The sequence below is a fragment of the Tasmannia lanceolata genome, unplaced genomic scaffold (genome assembly GCF_043159265.1).
Source record: "Tasmannia lanceolata isolate RefF3 unplaced genomic scaffold, GAP_Taslan_0.1 ptg000006l, whole genome shotgun sequence".
In the NCBI taxonomy this organism is placed as follows: domain Eukaryota; kingdom Viridiplantae; phylum Streptophyta; class Magnoliopsida; order Canellales; family Winteraceae; genus Tasmannia; species Tasmannia lanceolata.
In genome coordinates, this window is record NW_027518683.1 from 30,332,088 (window position 1) to 30,358,008 (window position 25,921).

The window sequence follows — 25,921 nt, forward strand, 5'->3', positions numbered from 1 at the left end:
AAAAAAAACTCAGAAGCCATGGTTATGGTCAGGAGCTAAGCAAACATTAGTCTCAACAAAAAAAAAAAACACACATTAAAGAAATCCAATTGTGTTAATCTACCGTTGCTTTGAGCTAGGAGGTTGCTTCTTTTTCTTCTTACTTTCCAATGCAAGGAGAAGAGAAATGCGCGCAAAACCAAATTTGTTCCTCTTTGCAGAGTATTGCTTACAACCAGCTGCTTCCTTTTCAGTCTTTTGAGGTGATAAAGCCACACTTCGTTTGTTCAGCATCTGACCCAATGACACCTTTGGTTTCTCAGGGCGTTTTCTTGGCATTCCCTTCTCAAACTCTTCAGGAACCATCAACTTCCTACTCAATATTTGCCCTATTGACAGTGTCGGCGTCAAAATACTCTTTGACCCATCACTGGTCATGTTCAAGTTCAACCCATTTAAATCAAACAGTCGAGAATCTCTACGATGGTGCGATGGGTGAGAGTTTTTAAACTTAGTAGAGCTATGAACGGAGCGTCTCTTTTGCCCGTGTTCTGATCGCCATTTCCTGAGCGCTTCTTCAACCGCAAGCTTTCCTCTATTTGCGGTCTCTACTCTGTTAAGAGCCTCTTCTAGTGCCTTCTTACTTATTTTAACTTCTTCTGATGCTTCCTCTACCTTTTTTAGTATTGCCATTTTAGAAATATCGGCTTCGTCTACTTGGAGCATAGCTGCCTCAATTCTCTTTCTTGAGAGTTCTTCGGCTTCTTGGGCTTTGCTCGTTAGTGCGGCATACTCTTCAAAAGAAAGAGTTACTCCAACAGGCTTTTGTAGATGCCCCATGCTTGAGTTCGCGCTGTTTTTTAGCGCTTTGATCTCTTGAAGAGCTACGGCTTCTGCCGCTCTAGCGGCTTCTTCCATCTTTTTGGCTGCAAACCATCTGATCTCAGCTGTCTTTATACTACTTTTCGTCTGTTTGATCTCTGCCATAGACTTAGAGACTTCGGATTTAGCAACTTCTGCCATCTTTTTAAACTCATCTGCCTCCGAACTCAGTTGTTGGAGCTCCCTTGGTGTATCCATTGGGTGGTTATAACCCTTAGTTTCCGCATCTTTGGTCATTTGCAATTTCAGTCTTGTCCGATTTAGCTCTTCTTCGAGAGATGAAATCTTTGCAGAATTTGAAGTTAGCCTCTCACGGGTTCTCCCAAGTGACATCTTCTCCTTCTCTAGTTTCTTGTTGAGGGATTCAACGGTTGCTCGAATTCCATCCAGATCGTTGGTTTTGCTGTTCAGATTCACCTTGGCCTGCTTTAGTTCCATTAAGATCAGTCCCGGAGAAGCGGCGCCTACACTTGAACCTGATGAATTCAAATGGATCTCAATATTTTGAGGAGAGTTAGGACTTTGTTTTTTGGTTTCTACAAGATTATTGTCCTTCAAGTTATCTGAATTCATTTCTGGGACTGTAATGGCTTCGGATTCTTCTTTTTGTAGCTTCAATTTTAACTCTTCTACGATTCTTTTCGTCATCTCCAGTTCTTTTAAGACTTCAAGGGTTTCCCGTTCTTTTAGAATCAGATCCTTCTCTAACTGTGCAGTCCGCTCCTCCACTTTCGTTATATCAGCCTCTTCAAAGCGGTCTTGCTTCTGATAAAAAAATCTTTCAGAACTCAAGAACATAAGCACAAACCACAAAACAGATTACTGGCTAATAATGCAACCTTAATGTAACTCAAGCAAATGGTAGATCAAAAGGGCTTTCATAGGATTTATAAATTTTCATTAAACAAAGTCACACTCATTCTAACAGTGAATGTTGAAGCATTAAATACGTGTTCAAGAAAATGTATAAACAAATAAAGGATGAAGTTGGGAGTCCAGCTGGCTTGTTATGCAAAAAACAGATAATGGTGGACAAGATACACTAAAATGCACCGGAGACTAATGCAACTGAGCCGGAGAAGAGTCAAAGCCAAAGGTTTCAGACAAAGAATGGGAAAAAATGCTAAGGTTGAAAAAATAGGAAGTTAAGATGGTACTTTGATTTCTTTTATTGCTGGATCAGAAACAATTGGGTACTATATACTAAGAAAGAAACACACAGAAATAATATCTAAATGCCAGCTTTACCATCCAAAATTCTAAACCATAAAGTTAACTTACCATACATTGTTTTACCATATAGAGAATAACTAAAATGGCACACAATGATGTTTCATTCCAGTTATGTTATCTGTTAGTGTCTGATTCTGAAATCTGAACTATGGGGAAACACCACAATTTGCATAGAAACCATCCTTCCATGTAGCATGGGCGCTTAATTGAATTTTGATCCCATTACTCCTTACTTGACATGTATTGTGTACTTGAAAGTTTCTAACGTTTCTTGGCATTCCAAAAGTGAAGTATTTTGTGATTAGCAATTGCATGCATGCATTTCTATCTCCCAAAAAAAAAAATATCATAACCTTTTCGGGACTTCGTCCTTCACGCACTTATTCATTTTTTGGTTGTTGTTGTTGTTGGCATGTGTAGGGGCGGGGGTTGTTGCAGGTTTTGAAGGTTTCGGCAGAAAGAATGTAAATGACATTTAACTCCAAACAAGTAGGGTACACAACCAAAAATAGTTTGCTAGTTTAAAAGTTTAAACCTGATACTAGTTACCAAAGCAGTAGGAAAGATTTATAGAAATAAGGCAATTTATCAAGGCTCCTGAAGTAAAAGTTCATGTTTCCTTACCTGTAGGTGACCCAAGAAGCAACAGTTTAAAAGATAAGCAGCAAGTGGCAGCTCTTGAAAGGCATGTAAATAATTTTTTACTAAATAAGACAAAATCAAAATCATGTACATATAGTTGAAAAATAAAAATTTATCCACATATACCATATAACTAATAAGGAAGAGTCTAGTGATGCATAATAGGCCAATAAGTGGCATATTTGCCCATTAGGATTTATATTTCCATGTTATTTAGTTTAGGAATTTATTTTCATGTTATTTAGATTCTAGGGTATTTATTTCCATGTTTTTAGTTGTTAGAACTTTTATTTTCCATGGAATTTTATTTCTATCCCATTGCATATATAGGCCTCATTGTATTAAGAATTAAAAACTTTGATGATTATTGAATAAAGATTTATTAGCTTCTCCCCTCTACAAGTGTTAGCCCAAGGGTTCAACAAGTACTCCCATTGACATTTTTTGATGATTAACAAACTCAATTTGTTATGAAAAGGTTTTTATGTACTAATGATTTGCATTGGTAAGAGACTATGTTCATAGCATTAGTACCTTCAAGATTGCACAACAAATGGCAAAATCATTCAAGCTCAAGGTAAGATCAAAGACATGGAGAAGGCATCATCAACACAATGGCAAATCAAAGCAAGAGGAGACCAATACAAAGACAAGGTGATTAAAGGGTGAATTTAAGCCCAACAAGGATGATCATCAACTCAGAGGCTCAAGCTAGGCTCAAGCATCAAAGGAGTTGATTGAAGACAAATCAAAGCCTCTACAAAGTGCCAACAAGATTAAAGACCAAGCTATTTTAGAATGTATATGGTCTATCATGTATAGTTTAGTTCAATCGCACAAAAGGGAGTTAAAACCAACCTAAAATCAAACTTAAATGGCTAGAGAATGATCATGGTGGTGTCCTCACATATTTGGACCCACATGACATTCCATTTAACATGCTTAGATTGAGTTCCAAAAGCCCAAAGAAAAACATAAACAAAAACTGGAAATTATGCTGTTTGTAGCCTTCTCGGAGCTCTAAGAAAATTCTCGGAGCTTGGAGAAAGCTTCCAGGTTCAAATTTTTTTATTGTCATATTTTGACTCTCCTTATATATATATGAACCTTGGGAGTTTTGCAAAACAACTTAATGAGTTAACCTAACATTCTAAGAGCATTCAAAGACATTTATACTCATTTCCTTGAGATTTTCATCCTCCTAATCTCTCTTGTGCTTTGACCTTAGATTATTCTTGAGAGACCTTAGGCTTTTCACTTGTTCATTTTTTTCTTGTAATCAGCCTACGGCAAGTGTGCTACATCCTTCATCTCTTCTTTGTATTTGGCAATAAAGGGCGCCGTAGAAGATCCTTGGAGCTCGGACGCTCGGATTGTACTTGGCGAAAGGAACGCCGTATTTAAGTTCCTTGGAAGATAGTGGAAACCTCAAGGAGCCATACTTGAGAAGAGTGGAGTAGGTCTTAGGTTAAGACTGAACCACTATAAAAATCCTTGTGTCAAGCTTCTTTGTCTCTTCACCTCTTCTCTTGTGGTAAGCTCTTTACTCTTGCCTTGAAACTTAATTTTGATTTTCTAATCAATCTAAAACTAGTGCATACAAAGTTTTTAAATTCCTAAAATTTGAAAAGAAACCCAATTCATCCCCCCTCTTGGGTTTTTAAGTGGAATTTCAACAGGTTTCTTCTCCTTCCTCTATTCATCTTCTTGCTTGTGAGCCTTTAAATCTTCACCTTCTTTCTTAACTGTTTCCATCAATGTGTCTATAATTTTCCAATTATCTGCTTTTGAGGCTTCAGCTGCTTTTTCACTGTCATCTACCCTTTTTGTTTTCTCATGAAACTTATTTATCATTGCTTGCAATTGTAATTTTTCCTTCTTACTAGAATCCACAACCTTATCATATGTTTTATCCATCTCTAGAAGCTGTTTGAACTGATCAGCCTTTTGAATTACTGATTTTGTTAGGAACACCTTCTCACAAGAAAAAAGTCCAACTTCTTCAAGATCATTATGACACACTTTATACTCTGTAACCAACCGCTCAACCTGATCTTGAAAGTCCATAATATTGGAACTTCGGCCTCGAGTCGTCTCCTTATCAACTAACAAGATTCTGATGGCACCTTTTAGATCCTCTCTTCGTTCCTCGGATAGAAATGATTCCAGTCTCATTGAAGATGCTTTCTTAACAACCTCTTTTGCTCTCTCTACATCACTCGGTTCGAGCTCAGACTATCATTCAAGTGTGTACTTTGTATATAAGAAACATTAATCAAGTTTTATTTTCTTCTAATTTCTTTCCAACCTAAATTAACGTTTGACCCATGCAATACACGGGCTGTCGCACAATAAACATGTGAAGCCCCCGTTTCAGTGGACGATAGTTGGTAGGGGTGGGGAAGGATGCCTGAGGGGTGGACCTAATCGTGAAGGAGACGGTTTCACATGGGTGGGAGTAGGCATTCGAATTCTTCTAAACGATCTTACAAGTGGAGAAGAGGACTCAAGGATCGAGTTTCTCCCCGAAAAGCCGTAGTCTGTAGATTTGATGTAAAAGAGACCCAGTTGGGATATTGAATATTGGAAAGAAACTCAGCCGGGCTTGCGGAATTAGTTTTGAGTGACTTCAAACTTTAATATGAAGGTAACGAAAACTGTGGGTTGCATCAAGGATGGTGTGGATTGCACCAAGGAAGAGGCCCTCAAACTCAAGGGAATGGCTGAACAAATGATAAAAAAATGAGGATTACTGGGGTGCTAGAACTAAGCTAGAGGAGGCAAAACATCTTTTTCCATCACTTGAAAATATTTCTCAAATGTTAACTGTTTGCAATGTACTTTGCGCGGCTGACATTGATTTCCCAAGTTATGGGATGGATTGGTATTTCATCCTACGGCTCTCACATGAAGATGATGAAGAAAAGATAAGAGGCGCTTATCAGGAGCTCTCTCTCCACCTGGAGCCCATTAAGGATGAATTTCTTGGTACTAAATCTGCCATGAAGTTCATGGATGAAGCATTGTCTGTGCTCTGTGATGGAGCAAAACTTTCACTACTTGATGCACAGAGGAAAGCTAGTAGGAGGTCTTCGGAGCATGCTCATTCCTGGACAAGTTCTCCTGGCATAAAGAAGTACATAGAGGGTGAATCAAGCACCTTTTGGTCCGAGAGGCTAGGACATTTTGATGATGATTATCTCCTTAAGATTGTTACAATGAGAGATTTAATTTCCTCAGAAGAAGTTCCTAGAAAAAAAAGAGGCAGAGCGGATGGGAGTAAAGCATGTACAAGTGCTCCAAAAAGGCAGAAACGAACATCTAAAGCTCCTCCAAAACCCAGAAAATCTAAAAAGGTAGTGGCTGGGGAAGTCGTTCAAGCAGCGCAAAAAAGTATTGCCAAGTCCATCTCTGGCCGTACTCGAGCCACGCCATCATCAGAAGGTCATCCTCCCGTTTCTTCTCAAACCTCTCACCAAGCAACTACAACACCTTCAAAAGATCAAACCTCAAATGCTATTCTCATTCCCCCTCTCAAATGGAAGCTTCTCCAATTTATGGAAACCAGGATTTTGTTGCGGATCTCCACCAAATAATTCAAGGTTGTGATCTCCAATCTACTCCACCTTCAGTGCAAAGTTTGTCTGAGCTTGAGCCGAGTGATGTAGAGAAAGCAAAAGAGGTTGTTAAGAAAGCATCTTCAATGAGACTGGAATCATTTCTATCCGAGGAATGAAGAGAGGATCTAAAAGCTGCCATCAGAATCTTGTTAGCTGATAAAGAGGCCAAAGTTCCAATCTTATGGACTTTTAAGATCAGATCGAGTGGTTGGTTTCCAAGTACAAAGTGTGTCATAATGATCTTGAAGAAGTCAGACTTTTTTCTTGTGAAAAGGAGTCCCTAACAAAATCAGTAACTCAAAAGGCTGATCAGATCAAACAACTTTTAGAGATGGATAAAACCTATGATAAAGTTGTGGATTCTTGTAAGAAGGAAAAAATACAATTGCAAGCAAAGATAAATGAGTTTCATGAGAAAATAAAAAGGGTAGATGACACTGAAAAAGCAGTTGAAGCCTCAAAAGCAGATAATTGGAAAACTATAAACACATAAATGGAAACAGTTAAGAAAGAAGGTGAAGATTTAAAGGCTCACAAGCAAGAAGAAGAGGAGGAATAGAGGAAGGAGAAGAAACCTGTAGAGGGGGGAAGCCAATATATCTTTATTCAATAATCATCAAAGTTTTTAATTCTTAATACAATGAGGCCTATATATAGGCAATGAGATGGAAATAAAATTCCATGGAAAATAAGTCTTAACAACTAAAAACATGGAAATAAATACCTTAGAATCTAAATAACATGAAAATAAATTCCTAAACTAAATAACATGAAAATATAAATCCTAATTGGCAAATATGCTACTTATTGGCCTATTATCTGCATCATCCAACCACCATCACACTTTCCACTTTCAAGCCTCACTTTTGCGAGTGGAAGCAACATTGTGCAAGGAACCACATTCCCGCCATTTTTAAACAATGTGTTGCTTTCAACATGCAAAAATCAGGCGCTAAAGTGGAAGTTAACAAAGATTTTCCCGCAATGTCCAGATTCGAAGAAAATGATAGGGCTATAGAGAAGCTTTTGGTGTATTTGTTCCCTTTCTACTATGCTGGGAATATGGCAAGAATGAAACACGAAAGCAAACTCGATCAGAATCAGATATACACAATGTAATTCAAGGAATCATCCTTTAATTTTTAGAAATGGCATCAATGATAGAGTAAGAGTTTCTTTGTGGAGAAAAGTACAATTATTATTTCTATGTAGCATCGGGAAAAAAGAAGATTCAAACTGAAATATTCACAAATTAAGTGACCTGGTGACTTGTTCACAAAATTATATGATCACAAAGTGAAGGGGAACCATCATGTAGGTTTGTGACCAAGTTCCAAGAAAGGAAGCAAATCTTATCCTCTTTCGTTTTAGGGAAAATCTCTCATATTTGTAGGAGTTATTAACTTGGCCAATAATGTAGCAAACTATGGTGTCGAAAATCCACAACTATGAACCAGCTGATGCAGAGGCGCGCAGCGTGAAAAGGTGGGTAATCGATGCGGCATGGGTTGAGGAATAGGTTTCAGGTGTTATTGGTGGAGGGATAAGGGTTAGATTCTAAATTAGAATACGAACAAGGAATGATTGGTTACCATGAAGGATATGGAAAATCGGAATGGTTTGCAGCCGAGGTGGAGATGATCATGGGTTAGGCAATAGGTTCAGGTGGTGATCAAGGTTGTTGTTCAGCTTAAGGATCCTAACGTGAATCGTACGCTTTACGGTAAATAGAAACTCACACTTATGTATGAAACGTTAAAGTTCGGGTAGGTTTTGGTTGGTATTAACGATATTACGTCTGGGTCGATGGAAGTGAATGGATCCATTGAGGTGCCGTTTTGATGGAGGTGAAGGAATTGTGGGGTTTCTGATCAGGTAAAGCTGAACTGTATGGTGACAGTAACTAATGTAATTGGTTGATTCTTATAGAATGTAACTAAAGCTGAACTGTATGATCAAGTCATAGAATGTAAATATGGTGCTCGACCATTGGGAATCTAATGATCTTTTTGGAAAGCAAGGTGTTACGGTCTGGCGTGACATTTTAAACATTAATCATCGTTTTAATTTGGGTACCAGATTCATAGTATATTCTAGAGATTATATTAATTTTTGGAGTGAGGCACGGTGTTCTCATATTCCATTGAAAGATTTGTTTACTTCGTTGCTTGAAGTGGCTGGACAGAAAGATGCTCTAGTAAATGAATGCTTTGAAAGAAATGGGGAAACCGCCAGTTGGAACCCGAGGTTTAGAAGGAACTTTTTTGAGAGGGAGTTGGCCTCCGTTGGAAGAATTCTGGAAATCTTCAAAGGGTGCTACATAAAGCGGACAGCGGTGGACAAAAGGATATTGATATGGGATTCTACTGGGACTTTTTCAGTCAAATCATTCTACAATCAACTTCTGCCTCTCTCTGTACCCTCCATTGAAGCAAAAATGTGAAAAATCCAGGCTCCTCCTAGAATATGCTTCTTCAGTTGGACGGTTTTTCAAGGTCGGATTCAGACGATAGGCTTCTTGTGAAAGAAGGGAATGTGGTTGGGAGACCATTGTCCATTGTGCATCGAAGCTGAGGAAACAATCGACCATATCTTCATGCACTATAAGGTGGCGAGAAAGGTATGTTGTGGCATTTTATCTAGGTTTGGCATCTCTGGGTATTCCCATCCAAGTTAACGGAGCTCATGCAAGGGTGGAAAGCGGGTCCATGGTGGAAAAAAGGAAAGTGTTATGTAAAACTTGCCTGCTATCTGCCATACGGATCCTATGGAAAGAAAGAAATGCTAAAATTTTTGACGGTATTGTTGAGTCCCCATATTTTCTATACGTCAAATTTATAGCATTGGTTATTGCCTTGGTGAAAACTCTTCCTATGTCTCGGTTTGTTTCGGCTTATGACTTATGGGAGGCGTGGAAGGGAGTGTGCTCTAGTTTTGAGGGGCGGGCTCCCATCGTTCAAAATTGGGAGGCACCTCCGAGTGGACTTCTCAAGCTAAACTTTGATGGCTCTAGTTGGGGAAACCCGGGTCCGACGGGTATTAGAGGAGTTTTGAGAGATTCTTTGGGCGACATTATATGGGCTTTCTCCGGCCCTATTGGGACAACAGATGCAATTAAGGGGAAGTTAGAGCTGTTCATCAATGTATAAAGTGCCTAAACAAAGAATCAATGGACTCAACAATTGTGAAACGAGACTCCATGAATGTTATTCAATGGCTTAGAGGGTTGACAGTTCTCCCATGGAGATTTGCCCACTTCTTTGATGAAATCCAAGATCGGATAGGCGAATCATCAATCATCTTCAACCACATAGGGTGATCGGCTAACTATATGGCAGATAGTCTAGCTCGTGGTGGCGTTTTCCCCCGTGAGTCTTTTATTTCTTTCCTTGTTTTTTGCTTTTTATGGTTCTTGTATCTATGGGGTTGACTATCTCAGTCTTTCCCTTTTCTTCGAATGAAATTGCAGCCATTCAAAAAAAAAGTGACTTGCTAACCAAGTAACAGCATTTAAATCCTATGTGAACTCCTAAAACAAAAGGAAATATAGCTAAGAAGGTCTCATATTCAGCCGACTACCCTACAGTAAAATAACGACTTAACTGACTTTTCTCCCTAAGTTGATGTGAGTCGTCGATCATGCAATCTCTGAGATTTTTGAACGATCTTAGGGTGCTCACTCTTATGGTCCTCATCTTGATCGTCAATCTGGGTTGATTGATCGTTGATCCGATGGTCAGGTATTTCTTGGTAGTCACGTGGGGCTACTTGAGCGGATCCTCCCCCTCTGGAAAGAACTCATCCAGGAGCTGAATTCTTCACCATGGAATGGTTATTTATGTCATACATTGAATACATCGTCGATGTGTTGTCCGTCACGTAGTATGATCTGATAAGCATGATCGTTGATCTTTCACACTATCACTAAAGAGAACTTTTTGTCCTGGAGCTTACTGCACATCCTTCATGGTAGTTGTTCCGGTGGGACATAAACCCATACCTTATCGCCTACATCAAATATATGTTGCTTTTTCCTCCGATCTGCTTGTTCGTTGTACTTCTCGTTATTCTTCATAATGTTGGCACAAACAGTTGCATATATGTGACATAGACTCTCAATGGAGAGAAATGATGTGACTGGACAATTTCCAATTTTTCAGATCAGTTTCTATTTTCAGAAAATAGGATAGTTTCTATTTCAGTACCAATTCTATTTTGAGATTGCTACTAGAGAACCTAGATATTTGGGGGGGGGGGCAGATTTATCCATAAAAGATAGGGCCCACATCACCTGATACAGAGCTCGATGAGTTTGAGAATGCAGCTGCAGGAATAGCATCATATTACTTTTAGAAAAAAAAGAGCACCCGAAACAATTGCAGAGGTCCAAGAGGCTAAAATCCCGCAACTCCATTGCTACCCAATGAACTACATTAGTGTTAGCTGGGGTTCAAGAACAAAGCCCGGACAATTCTGCCCAAATTTATGATTGGGCAGTAATCTTAAACAAAGGGCAGATTTGTCTTTTTACCATGGAAAACCTAGCATAAAGGCTAAAACTGAATTTGAATAAGTGCTTTTCAACCCAGATGAAAAAGAAGTTGTTTCTGAGGATAGTTTTTTGAGAATTCTGTTGGAATTCTAGCCGAAAATCTCATAAGCTGGTATTGCAAATATAAAAAAGAAAGCTGTTTCTGAGGATAGTTTTTTGCGAATTCTGCTGGAATTCTAGCTGAAAAACTGATGAGCTGGTATTGCAAATATTTGATCTTGTGAGTTTTTCCTCATCTTCGTTCTTGTTGTAAGCAAGATCATAAGCTCTAGAATTCAAATACCCTTTCGTATCCTCGATTGAGAATACTGTTGAATTCAGAATTCTGATGTAGATCTCATCCAATATTGGTTCTGCCTATTGTAAGATGAGAATTTCGAAGTAGTGGATATCTGTTTCTTCTATCCTTCACAACCAAGTCTCAAGGCATCCTAGAATATTGTTTCGAATGTTGTTCATCTGGGTCATGAGCACAGTTGAATTAGGATGCTCTAGTAAGGTTGAATTTCATTGAGGCAGCTCCTCGAGCTGGATAAGATCTGGTCGATTTTTTTTCTCTTGTGAACTCCTAAGGGGACTTCACTTGTTTTCTCGTTGCGGCCCTGTTTACTTGCTTTCCTAAGCCTAGAAAAGAAAAGAAAGTAGCCTTTTTTTTCTCGAGAAATGCCAATTCCCGCTGTTCACTTGGTTTCTCGAGAAACCGCCAATAATGATGTGGAAAAGGTTTTAAAAGACGTGGAAAATGAGTTTTCTAGCAAAAGGCGCATTTTGATTTCCCCCAAATATTGTCGGAAATCGCTTATCTTTTCTCTCGAGAAACCTAATCGGGGTCTCCCTCACGTGCTTAACTTTGGTGTCTCCTCCGCACAAAAAAAAATCCTAGCTCGCCACTTCTCCATCAGCTCGCCGGCGGCCTCTCTTTCCGGCGGAAAATCACATCCATGTAATCTCTCTCTCTCTCTCCTGTTTTGCAATTCTTTTTTTATTTTTTCTCCTTCTGCAAGCCGAAAATGTCTTCTTTTTTGGTCTTTCTACAAGTTTTTTTTTTTCTCTGTTTGCAAGCTATAAACGGCAGCAAGAATTAGGTTTTTTTTGCCCTAATCCCCATCGTTCATCTCCCCTCCGGTCTTTCAACAATGATTTTCCAACGTTGGCAGAAATCCCAATTTTTGTATTGCTTTTTTATTCCGATCTACTCTTCCACTCTTTCCAAGTCGGCAGAAATAACCATCCTTCATTCTACGAACTGATTTGGGTTTTTTGGGGATTTGGATTTCATTCTAACATTTTATTGTTTCCTTATTCTTGGCTTGTGATCTGGCTTCTTTTTTGGGGTGTTTCTCAAGCAAATGAACTCTATGCTTTTTCAGTGACATTATTTGGGGGTTTGGAGTTTTTATCGGGGGTTAATTTGGGGTTTTTTTGTGGGTAATATTTATGGAATTTAGTTGATTTTGTGGGTTTGCAGGTTTTTATCATGGGTTAATTTGGGATTTTTTCATGGGTAATTTCTATGGAATTTAGTGGTTGATTTTGGGGTTTTGGAGTTCTTATCGTGGGTTAATTTGGGGGGTTTTTCGTGGGTAATTTTTATGGAATTTAGTGGCTGATTTTTAGGCTTTGGAGTTCTAATAGTGGGTTAATTTGGGGTTTTTCATGGGTAATTTTATGGAATTTATTGGCTGTTTTTTGGGGTTTTTCATTCAAAGTGTTTTTAGCTACAGTTCGGAGGATTTATGTATTTGATGTACTGCTTGTCATTGCATATGTATTTGATGTATTATTAGCTATTGCTGGTCTTTCGTCTAACTTCTGTGGGCTTAGGATGTATTCTTTGGGAGTGGATTTGGGGTAGTGTTACTAGATGGACTGAAAGTTCTAGTGTTTGTGAGGTTGTATTATTTTGATATGCTTGATACTCATTCGGGTTTTTTTGTTGCATAGATCAACAAATTGTTAATGAGTTTTTGTTTTGGTTGCATAGATCAACATATAGATACCAACATGCCTCGAGAAGCACAGAATAGGAGAATATTGATTATTCAAGCAACGACTTTAGTAATGTTCGCGGCGACTGCGTTGACAGTTAGGCCCCGACTTTACTTACAAGACAATATGATAAGAGCTCCTTATGAGAGTGGGTACTTAACTCGTAGGACGTTTGTTAGACATGTTACGGCAGAGAATCATTGTACTCACCTTTTCTATATGGAAGTTCGATGCTTCCGCAACTTCGTCGCTATATTTAGACACACTGGTCGACTTGAAGACACCATACACTGTACTGTAGAGGAACATGTTGCGATATTCTTACATGCTATTGCCCACAGCGAAAGGAATCGTAGTATTAGGGCATTCATAAGAAGGTCATGGGCAACTCTTTCAAAGTATTTTAATAAGGTTCTGGATGCCGTGCTCATTCTGCAAGACCTATTTATATTACCTCCATCAAGGGACACACTGCAGGCAATCCTTGATAATCCTAATTTGATGTGTTACTTTGAGGTACCTTTACGATAGCTATGCATTTCAACTGTAGGTTGTTAGTAAGTGATTGGAATGTTTACACTGATGGTTGACATCTGAATGTCCATATTCTACGATTGTATCGGTGCAATTGACGGGACACACATTCTTGCAAAAGTACCTCTCGATATTCAAGAAAAATATGTTGTCATAAGCACTTCCCACCCCAAAAATGTGTTAGCCGCTTGCGACTTTTACCTAAAGTTTACTTACGTTCTCGCTGGGTGGAAGGGGTCGGCATCAGACTCAAGGGTGTTAGCATCTACATCTGCTATATCAGAGCCGAATGGGATTTCTGTTTTAGCAGGTAATAGTCAGGTTATTATTCCGTTTGTATCGATGTGGTTTCCGTCGGTTACGGAACTTATGCATAATTCTTTGTTTGATTGTAGGAAAGTTTTCCCTTGATGATTCCGGGTACCCATGTCTGTCCCATTTTATAACTCCAATCCGAGGTATTAGTTACCATCTCAATGACAATAGAGGGCGTAGACCTAAAAACCCCAAGGTGTTCTATAATCAAAGGCATTCAACGGAGAAGAATGTAATCGAGCGAGCTTTCAGTGTCATGAAGAAGCGATTCAAGATAATAAATTCGGCACCCATGTACTCATATGACAAGCAGATCGACATAGTGTTAGCCTTTTGCTGCATCCACAACTACATTAGGAGGGAGATGGCTGACGATTCCTATGTTCAGGTTGTTGATGATGAGCTGGCATCGAGACCAGCTAAAGAGGATGCGGATTCAGACGAGGATGATGTACCTGCTGCAGTGCCACCTATGACCAGGGCCGTGGACGAGGTCGTGGACGTGATTTTGGCCGTGGTGGCCGTGGCTCTAGCCGAGATTTTACTAGAGGGCGGAGTACTAGTGGCCATCCTCGTCCTTATTGTTCTCATTGCCGTCGGGAGGGACATTCTCTGGAGGCATGCTATGCTCTTCATCCTGAGTGTCCTCGTCCTTATTGTTCTCATTGTCGTCGGGAGGGACATTCTTTGGAGACATGCTATGTTCTTTAACCCGAGCGTCGTCCGCCCTCTGCTCCACAGTTTGGCCGATCAGCACATCTCTCTGCCACAGACACATCAGACTCAGTGCCTTCTCCCTCGTTTGAGCCCAGGCACGCTGCGCCCCTGATGGTTTCTTTCTTTCTCACGCCGACTACGATGAGTTTCAACACCTCAGGCTGATCAGTCGCCCTTCGTGCCAGCTTTGCTCAACCAGGTAGCTCTCCTGCTTCTCTTCTCACTAGCTCGAGCTCCTGGATCATTGATTCTGGAGCCTCGAATCACACGATAGGTACCTCCTCATCCCTTCGCTCTTTTCGTCCTCTCTCCTCTCAGTTTATTACCCTTGCTGATGGGAGTACTACTCCCATCTCCGGTATTGGTCATATCTCTCCCTGTCCTGGTCTTACCCTATCCTCTGTGCTATGTGTTCCCAAATCTCCTTTTAGCTTACTTTCAATTAGTCAGCTTACTAAATATTTTAATTGTTCTATCTCATTTTATCCGTCTTATTGTTTATTTCAGGATCTTTTGACTGGGAAGACGATTGGCTCGGGCCGTGCGGTGGATGGACTCTATCGTCTGGATTGTGGCCCCTCTCCCTCCATTTTGCACAGTTCCGTCGACGCCTATCAGTGGCACTGCCATCTCAGTCATCCATGTATTGAGTGCCTACGCCGCACTTCTATTATTTCTTCCCTTGTTCAGTCATTTCAGTGCGAGGCTTGTGAACTTGGAAAACACCATCGTGTGTCACTTCCGTCTAGGCTTGTTTGTAGGGCCTCACACCTTTTTGTTATAGTGCACTCTGATGTATGGGGTCCCTTGAGGACTACCTCTATTTTTTGCTATAGATATTTTGTTGTCTTTATTGATGATTTTTCTCGCATGACTTGGGTTTATTTTCTTCGAGATTGGACTGAGGTTTTCTCCACTTTTCGCACTTTTCATGCCGAGGTTACAAATAAGTTCCAATCTAACCTAAAATGCTTGCGCACAGATAACGCTACGGAATATTCTCCACAACCAATGGCTTTCAGGATTTCCTTTCCACTCGTGGCATTGTCCACCAATCTTCCTGTGCTCACACCTCCCAACAAAATGATGTAGCTGAAAGGAAGATGAGATATTTACTTGATGGGGCCCGTACTCTTCTTATTCATATGCGGGTCTCCAAATCTTATTAGTGTGATGCTATCCTCACTGCATGCCACCTCGCCAACAGGATTCCGTCTTCGGTCCTTGTTGGCTCTTCTCCCTTTGCCACATTGCATCCTCATCATGACCCTTTCCCTCTCACCTCTAGGATCTTTGGTTGTGTGTGCTTTGTTCACAACCTTGGTCCAGGCTTAGATAAGTTGGACCCTTGGGCTAAGCGATGCATCTTTCTTGGGTACTCACGGACTCAGAAAGGTTATCGTTGTTATAGTCCTCGCTTGCGTCAATCTTTTGCCTCTGCCGATGTTACCTTCTTCAAGTTAGAGTCTTACTTTGTCGCTCCTCATGCGGATCGTCCCGCCGCTCTTGATTCAGATATCCCTCTTCCTCATGTAGTCCTTCCAGATCCTAGTCCTTCTCATCCTTTGTAGGTCCCTAAGCTGACCCCTGTGTGTGAGCCCTCTTCCTCCTTACAGACCCCTGCGGCTCAACCTCCAGTTACTCGGAAGACCTACCAACACCGGCTGAAGTTTGGAGCCCATCCTCCTCAGCCTGCGCCATCTCTCTCTCAGCCAGAGATCATGTCTTCCTTCTCTCAGGTACCTATTCTTCCCTTTTCTACAGTTACTCCAGATTCTCCCATTGCCTCTCGTTCTAGCTCTCACAGTACTGCTCATCCCATTTCCTCTGTTATTTCCTATGACTCTCTCACCCCTATGTTTCGAGGTTTTGTGTCTTCCTTGTCTTTTGTTTCTTTGCCGTAGTCTTTGCCAGCTGCTCTTGATCATCAAGGTTAGCGTGCGGCTATGGATCACCAAGGGTGGCATCTGCACCAGTTAGATGTCAAGAATGCCTTTTTACATGGTGAGCTTACTGAGGAGGTGTATATGGAGTAACCTCCTGGATATGTTGCTCAAGGGGAGATGTCATCCTCAGTATGTCGGTTGAGGAGATCTAGATATGGCCTCAAACGGTCCCCTAGAGCTTGGTTTGGACGGTTTAGTGATGCTATCATGCGCTTTGGCATGAAGCAATGTGCCGTGGATCACTCTGTCTTCAGTTATCACTCTGCTGCTGGTTGTGTGCCATTGATAGTATATGTTGATGACATTATCATTACAAGCAGTGATTCAGTGGGGATACAAAAGCTGAAGACCTTCTTGCAGAAAGAATTTTCAACCAAAGACCTGGGTTGTCTTAGGTATTTTCTTTGCATTGAGGTTGCCTATTCTACTAGAGCCATCTCCCTCTCACAGAGGAAATATGTGCTGGGCCTTCTTGAGGAGACAGTTTATCTCGGACTAAAACCTGCTTCTGTTCCCATGGATCCAAATCGGAAACTTCTTCCAAAAGGAGACTTATTAGAGGACCCTGACAGATCAGGAGGCTTGTGGGCTATGAAGCACGGGTACGGGGTGTGGGTACGACACGACACGGGTACGTGGGTACGTGATTTTTTAAAAAACCCGGGTACGGGTACGTTTGGGTACGCCAAATATAATAATATATTTTAATATTTTATTATATATTTATAAAAATTAAAAAAAAATAATTGAAGAGCAATCAAATAACAATAACATCACCAAAATGGAAAATTCTAATATTACTCTTCATTTCACAAGTGATTAAGTTCCATAACATGAGGCATCAATACATCATTCATTTGAAAAAAAGTTTGTCGCCAGTGTGTTGACCAGTGCTTGACAAGATGAATAATTTTTAGAGACTAAATTATGAGATTTTTTATACCGGACTTTTGGGATTTAATAATGTTTGGACATGATAGATTTTATGAAGTTTTAAAATTTTAAAAATACCCCACCGTTTGGAAGTTAAGAAAGTTAAAATTTTGACCCGACCCTTTTTCTTCGGATTTTGTACTAGAACAGGAGAGTTGACTATTTTTGCCTTTTAGATTAGGGTCTTGAAACTATTTTTAATAAATTCAAATGGAGGGTATTTTGTTATTTATATGTAAATCTTAAGTAAATGTCTTTACTATTTTATTGTCCATTTGGTTTACATGTAAATACTAAGTACAGGAGAGGAGAGAGAAGAAGCACAGAGGACAGAGAAGAAGCACATAAAGGATTTAAACCAAAAAGAGAAGCAGGAGGTGTTGGGTATGCGTGGGTGCGCACCCGACACGCACCCAACAACCAAAATTGGGGTTTTTTTCTTTAAACAAATTGGGGTACGTACCCAGGGCGTACCCGAATGTACCCGCACCCTATACGTGTCGGGTACGGGTACGGGAGCCCCGGGAGAGTACCCGTGCTTCCTAACTTGTGGGTAAGCTCATATATCTCACAGTCAATCGTCCAGATATATCATTTGTTGTTGGTGTTGTTAGCCAACATATGAGCTCTCCACGTACTTCACACTGGGGAGTAGTGATTCAGATTCTTCGCTGCTTGAAAGGAGCGCCAGGTAAAGGCCTCCTATTCAAGAAGCAAGGGCATATTAAGGTGGAAGGTTCTATGATGCAGATTGGGCAGGATCTCCTGCAAACAAGCGATCAACCACTGGATATTGTACCTTTGTGGGAGGCAATTTAGTGTCATGGAGTAAGAAACAAGACATAGTTTCCAAGTTCAGTGCCGAAGCAGAGTACTGAGCCATGTCCCATACCAGTGGTGAGCTTATTTGGTTACGTTCTCTCCTATCAGAGATTGATTTTCCTTCATCCTCTCCAGCTCGGCTTTCTTGTGATAATAAAGCTGCGATTTATATAGCCACCAATCCTGTCTTTCATGAGAGAACCAAGCAAATAGAGGTTGATTGTCACTTCATTCGCCAGAGAATACATAGAGGCGAGATTCATGTTTCCTTCACTCGATCTATCGACCAACTTGCAGATGTTTTCACTAAGCCATTAAGTAATGCTAAATTGAATGACAATTGTAACAAGCTTGGAATGTATAATATATACATTCCAGCTTGAGGGGGAGTGTTAGAAGTAGATGTATTAGCCTTAAGGGCATAGTAGTCTTTTTGAATGTTCTCCTTTCATATAAATACATTAATGAGGGGGAGCTCCCTCTCACAACAATCTTCTCCCATCTTCTTCTTCTTTCCACACTTCAACGGGGATTAGGGCAAAAAACCTACTTCTTACCGCCGTTTATAGCTTGCAACCGGAGAAAAAACTTGTAAATTGAGTGAAAAAGAAGACATTTTCGGCTTGCCGAAGGAGAAAAAATGAAAAAAGATTTGCAAAACAGGGGGGAGAGAGAGAGAGAGAGAGAGAGAGAGAGAGAGAGAGAGTACCTGGCTGCGATTTTCTGCCGGAAAGAGAGGCCGTCGGCTAGCTGATGAAGAAGTGGCGAGCTAGGGTTTTTTTCGCGTGGAGGAGAGACCAAAGTTGACCGAGTGAGGGAGACCCCCGATTAGGTTTCTCGGGAGAAAAGAAAAGCGATTTCCGACGATATTTGGGGGAAATCAAAACGCGCTTTTGGCGAGAAAACTCATTTTCTATGTCTTTTAAAACCTTTTCCACGTCACTATTGGCGGTTTCTCGAGAAACCAAGTGAACAGCGGGAAATGGCATTTCTCGGGAAAAAAAACGCTACTTTCTTTTTTTTTTAGGCTTAGGAAAGCAAGTGAACAGGGCCTTAGTGAAACTCCAATGAAACTGAGCTTTATATCAGGTTCAGGTCTGAGCTACCGATTGTGTAGTCTTCCAGGTGATTGAATTGAATCTGGAAGAAACTCAGCTGCAACCCATAAGGTCGTCATGCACAGTGGCCTGAATTCTGATGTGCTGAGCAGATACTGGAGCTCACGCAATCTATTTTAATTGGCCATGGAAACACAGCCCACGCCATCTACCAGAAACACTGATAGTGGAGAATCATCAACTGCGACTCATTTCTGGAGTGAATTCTGTAGGATCATTATCACTCTGTAATGTAAAGGCCTCCTACTCGGCTGAATGGGGAAAAAGAAGTCTAATTATTGGCTCGGGACTATTTGTAGAAATGCCAAAGGTGATTCCTTGCAGCCAGTGATATTTCCTCCTGTCTTGGTAGAGAGTTGGAATTGCCATTTAGAGAACTGCCCTAGGCAAGTCCTGAACACCCACTAATGTTTGTTGAATTAAAGGACTTGCCATCCAATACCATTGTTTTCTCCAGAGTTAAAGGACTATACGAATAGCCTCCAGATTATGTATGCGAAAACTCATTTAGCGCTACAGACTCAGTGACCAGCTCTAAGTAGAGGGTGGTAGGTCAATATTGGTCTATGAGCGACTGTAGTATATTTGGTACTCACAGCAAAGGGCCTGAGCCCAATCTCCCGAGGCACTTAGCAGGGTTTTCTAATGGATCTTGACTCAAATAGGCCGTGCTCACCATAGTTACTGGAGACTTCCAAGTTGGATGGGAAGCTGGCTTCCCCGGAATCGCACTTTGGAAGCTAAGTTCTTCTCGCTTCCCAAATTTAGGGGAAGCGCACTTCCCAAACGCTTCCTACATGTTTTCTCTTAATTAAGGCCCTGTTTGTTAGGGATTATGACAATCGATGGTGAGTCCCCATCCCGATTATTGGACTCAAAATGAATGTAATTTGAGTCAAATAATCGGAATGGAGGCTCACCATCAGTTGTCATAATCCCAAACGAACAGGGCCTAAGAGTATGCCTCCTATTTAGGTGATTAATTCTTTCATAATGAATATTTTCTCCTTTTGATAATACTGAAGGATCATGTTTAAAAAAGAGTGCATTTAAAATTTTGAAACTCATCGATAAAAATTATTTGGATCTTTTTCCAAATATATAAAATTAAATATACATGAATAAAACATGTGAAATTGTAAATTCCTAAAACTTCTAATATTAATTAGTCGGGGAGTGTTCCTTTCTAGCTAATCGATACCTATATCAACCCTTCCTAACCTACTACAATCCTTCTTTTTCTAAGTACTTGTCCGCTTTCACTGCCATTGAGGCATATTACATGCTTCATATTGACTTTCAATGATGCTTCCTACACATTTTATTTTTTATTTATTTAGAGCTTTTCATTTCCCGCATTTTCTTTTTTCTAAAGCCCTCACTTCCTGCTTTCGCTTCCGGAATCGCTTCTCGCACTTGCTTCCCACTCTGGTAACTATGGTGCTCACAACCTTAGAATTCCAGGTCAACAAGAGGCCAAGTGTCCAGGCTGCAACCCTCTAGGGCAGCAACATGCATGCTTCTGACGGTGTGGAATGAGCCTCCTGAACCATCTATCCAAAAAATTGGTCTCAGTCACAACCTTATAATAGCTAGTTGTTGAACAATCAAGCTGAGCAGGGCAGACCAGAATTGGCAAAGATCATTGTTTCCATAGAGTCTACACTTACAGAGGAGTTAATAGCCAATAGCACCTCTCCACTTTTGAATTGTAGAGTCTGAATTTTTTTTTTCTGGTAGGTAAGCTGGGATCGAACCTCTGATGTAGAGTCGGATTTTTTATTTTTTATTTTTTTGAATCGGCTGAAATTTTACACAGCAGAAATTACAGTTGCCTGCATGTGACAGGGACAAAGATCTGAAACATATTTTATTCAAAATTCAAACAGTTTGCACCCACCCTTAATTCAAGACCAGCTGAATCCTTGAATTACTCCTTGAATTACAGGCTTTCATTGTAGCCAATTGTCAGTCCCTATCCACCCCCTGATCAAGAGAGAAGATCCATATCCAGCGACGTCACCACCTCACCACTATCTCTCACTTTTACCTTGATCATGAACCCCATATTAGCCCAGGGTGATTTTCTTTACTCGACCATTAAGTAGGGACATTTAGTCATTACCTAACGACTTAAGTGATTATATCCTATTGGCTAATAGGGAGGGCCCACAAGTCCATGACTTAAAACATTGTCAAAGGAGGCCTAAGGGAGAGGGTGCAAAGCCCTAATTTTGAGAAGTGAAGTTTCTCCACCCGTTTGACAGACAAGGAGAAAAATCTCTCATCCTTTGCATAAGGTATCATTCTCCCCCCTTCCTTTTCACCCCTAACTAATCTTCCTCTCTTATCCCGTCTTCTCTTGCTTCTATCACATCTTTCTCTATCTTTATTTCCCTTCCCACCTCCTATTCTTCTCTTTCTTTCTCTTCACTCTTCACTCTTCTCTTTCTTTATTTTTTCTTTCTTTCTCCTTCGCCTACCCACGACTTTCTTTATCAATCGTGGGACTGGTTTGTAGTCCACGACTGGAACCACCCCCTTCTATCTAATCTCCTTTTGTCTTACCCCCTTCTCTTCGCTGAACTCCCACAACTGTTCGATAGTTAGGTAGGGACCTGTCATCATATATAATCCCATTTTCCCCCTTGTTTCTTGACTCTCCAGTATACCTGCTGCAGTTTTCCCTTTTTTTGAGAGTAACTGCCACAGGGTGTGCACCGCAGTTAATCATCATATTTTCACTCTGGCCTCGATATATTGGTGATTGTTGCTGCTTTGGAATGTTCGGGCCTTCCTGGCTTCTCCACATTGCTTCTTGAGCCTTCTTTGCATGAGATTTGAGGACTGATGTGCTTCCCTTCCGGGTGAGATCTTATTTTACTATTTAAAGCCTTTCCAAACTTGATTTTGCTTCATCGAGATCCTTTGGCAAGCTACTTTCTCACCCATTTTATCCTTAAGACCGGTTACCCTAGATATGAGGTTATTTGGGCCCTAGAGCTCATATCTTCTTTATTTTTAGTTTGTAGATGGAACATTCATACTTGAAGCCCTATATATATTGTTCTCATTTGGTCTGAGCTATTATTGCAATTCATGTTTGAACAGATTCCAAGTTTATTGTTGAGTTATCTCAAAGGTTAACTTAAAGTAAATGTCTTAATTCGATTTGATTAACTTCTCGAGTGACTATCTGAATTTCAAGACTGAAAGTGCTATTTTACTTGGAAATGTACTCATCATGCTCCTACAGGTTCCTTGGATTAACCCACGAACCCTTGGTTTTGCACCAGTAAGAGTGGAGAACAGAGGCATATAATGCCCAATGCAAGCATCAAAATACTTATATGTGTTTGTTAGAAGATTTGAGGTGTTTGGGGATAATGCTGAGGAAACACAATTTTCTTTGTTGTGACCATTTTTCATTTTTACCTTAACCCCATCAATTTTTTTCATTTCATTTATGTTGTTCAGAGTGTCTTGGGATTGTGAATTTCCAATATGGAAGAAGAAAAAGGGATTTTGCATTAAATTATGAGACTAATACATTAACTGACTCTTATATTTTAATATCTTTTTGGATGATTGAGCCTTTGAGCTTTATACATCTGTTCTTAGTTGAATAATATTTATGCTTGGAAATGAAGCACTTGTTTTTCTTGAATCCATAATAACTTTGTTGGTATTCTTTTTAGAATTTGTTCTATTTTTCTGATTTCTTTATTTTTAAAATAAGAGAATTTGAGAGGCTTAGGCTTTAGCTCACGCCTTACACCCCCACCTAAACATTGGTATAGATTGAAAACCAAGTATTTTAATCTTGAAAGAGCTTTGAATAGTCTTTAAAAAGTGTTTAAAAACGTGAATGCTGCACAGAACACGGCCGAAGAAAAAACGAATCGACTCGGCTGACGCGGTCATAATTCATGAAAGTCAATGGAGTTGTTATTGACTCTGTGGGGGCAAAACGTGGAACACGTCCAAGGTAAAAGGGAGTTGTTATTGACTCTGTGGGGGCAAAACATGGAACACGTCCAAGGTAAAAGGGAGTCAATGGCAGTCGGGAAACCAAGATGACACGCGGAGTTTTAAAAATATAATTTTGAATACACTCTATCTCAGGCCTTCATCAACTTGAGTTCATTAAGATAACACAATTAGATTTTCCTTTTTCTTTTATTTTAAAGTAGCTGAACTCAGAACATGAAATTCAATAAAATGGAGGGACAAGCTAGAGTCCATGTCATTTGTTCTGTTCAAGCACAAAGCAGTCAAAACAGAGACATTAACACTGAAAACAAATCCATGTTTTTAATGCAAGATTATAAATTCCAAAAGCAAAACTCTTAATACCCAAGGACAAGCTTGCAATTAAGTGGTTTTTTTTTTTAAAGGAAAGGAAGAAATATCAGCAAATAACAACCAAGATAAGATAAAAGTCCGAAGTAATAGCAATAAATAACCAACAACCACAACGATAAAAAAAATAAAAAACCAAAAAGGAAAAGAAAAAATTTCAATATAAAATAGTCAAGCTCCCATCTACACTTGTCAAACAAAATCCAAATAAAGGAAAACCCTATCGTTGAAACAAATTTCCCAACATCTTTCCGCCAAAAAAAAATAAACAAGTAAATGAGTTATTTACAAAAAAAATAAAAAGACAAAAAGGATAAAAAAAAAATGCCTCCAGAGTCTAGATACAAACTAGTGAAATTTCAAAAACAAATATACACACTAGTTATTATACCATCATTATCAATGAAATTAGTTCATCAAGTAATCCTCAAAAGCAAACAAACAAACCATGAACACATTAAAATGAGATTGAGAAGCTAAGACTCTAACCTCTAAGTCCACGAGCTTATTATGGTGGGGTTTCCAAACGGCACGGCCACCGCCGAAACGGCTCACGGCCTCCTTCACAGACTCGAAAGGCGGCGAAGTGTCGATTTCCGCTCTCCCACTCATCTTCTTCTTCGCAGAACTTATCGGCGTTTCGAAACTTCCGGTTTCCGGTTTGGCCCCGAAACGGCTCACGGCCTCCTTTACCGACTCGAAAGGCGGGGACGTGTCGATCTCTGCTCTCCCACTCATCTCCTTAGAAGAATTTGTGAGTGTTTCGGAGGCTAGGGTTTCGGACATTGCCGTTTCGCGAACAGTATGCGGAGGAGGAAAAAAACGGCCGGAGACGGTTCCGGCTTTTGTGAACATAAATGGAAGCACCAGAGCTTTTGCTTTAAAGTTAGAGATGGGGCCCACTAACTAGTGGGCAATGGGAAATGATATTTCCACCCCCTTTAGGAGCATTTCCAAAAGTTAGAGATATGATTAATATTGCAAAGCGTTATCTTCTTATTTTTGCCATAAATATTTGTATCCGTCAAATAATCACACGTATGGTCTATCTACAGTGAGATCCAACACATGAACGGTTTGGATCATGAAACAGGTGGGCCCAGCTATAATTTTGTCTCCTCGTATTTTCGTACCAATAATATTAGCCTTTTAAATAATGGAACGTACCGCGAGCTATTAAACGGCTACTGTCTTCAAAATTTTGAAAGGTACATGGCCAAGGATAAGTAATACACTTCTCGAATGACACGAGACGGACGACCGTTGGAACATGGGGTACTTTTTTTTTTTTTTTTAGTGACGCAGGGTGTCCCACACCCTTTGGAAGTAGGACTATTCCCTACAGATGCGCGCAATAGCCCGTAACCCGGGTGAGATTCGATCACTCGTCTCTGGAGAGCAAACCCGTGACTTATGCCGAAGAGCCACACCCGACCGTTAGAATATGGGTATTGGAATGTAAATGCCCTTCAAGTTGTGCAAATTACAGAACTGCCATTGCATGAGGAGCTCTAAATCAGAATTTACGTAACACATAATTTTTTTTTATTTTTTTCATTCTTTATAAAGAAAATCCATGTTATATCTGCTTATTTTTCTTCTTTAATACTGTGGGAAAAAAAATCCATTGAAATTATTCTCAGATTATCGGAGGTTAGGGGGGCAGAAAAACGCAATTATCGGCAAGAAATGATATTCCCACAACCACCTGTTTTTCTATTTCAGAAAAGGTTTAAAAAGAGAAGCAAAAAGGAGGTGGAAAGCAGGAAGTAGGGGTGGAAATATCATTTGCATTATCTTTTTGAATTTGACAGGCGCGTGGGTTGCTGAAATCGTGCTCCTTTATTTAGGCCTTTTCCATATATAATCGATATAGGAATTGCAGGAGAGGGGAATGAATCATGGCAATGGGCGTGATGAAATGAGATGATGGGACCCACTTGTTTAAATGTGGATTAGTTACCCCACCAAACATAAGTCATATCCGCAAATGATTTAGGGTATGGCCCACATTCAAGCCCCTGCAGCAAGAGGCAGCCCTGGCCTCGGTTACCCCTTCTGCGCTTATGGTATCAACATCACTTTTTTGCAACCTAAGGTGAGCTATAACTTTGACTAGTATAAGGGATTTGCTGGTGTCCATCGCAAAAGGCATTTCGCACATGGTCTGTTGCATGTTATACCAGCCACACGGCTCACTTTTCAGCAGCTTTTTTGTCTTCATTCACAAGGTGGCTGGTCTAACATGCAACAGACCATGTGTGAAATCCCTTTTAC

The 25,921-nt window shown here is 40.2% G+C and overlaps 1 protein-coding gene across 1 annotated transcript; it reads right to left on the minus strand.

The window, feature by feature from the left end:
• On the minus strand, positions 1-24,535 carry LOC143880226 (WEB family protein At2g38370-like). The gene is made up of 2 exons (XM_077383050.1): positions 24,134-24,535; positions 1-1,626 (listed from the first exon to the last, which is right to left on the minus strand). Exons 1-2 carry the CDS (start codon positions 24,497-24,499, stop codon positions 100-102), a joined length of 1,893 nt encoding a protein of 630 aa, XP_077239165.1. The 5' UTR covers positions 24,500-24,535; the 3' UTR covers positions 1-99.
• Positions 24,536-25,921: the final 1,386 nt, after the last annotated feature.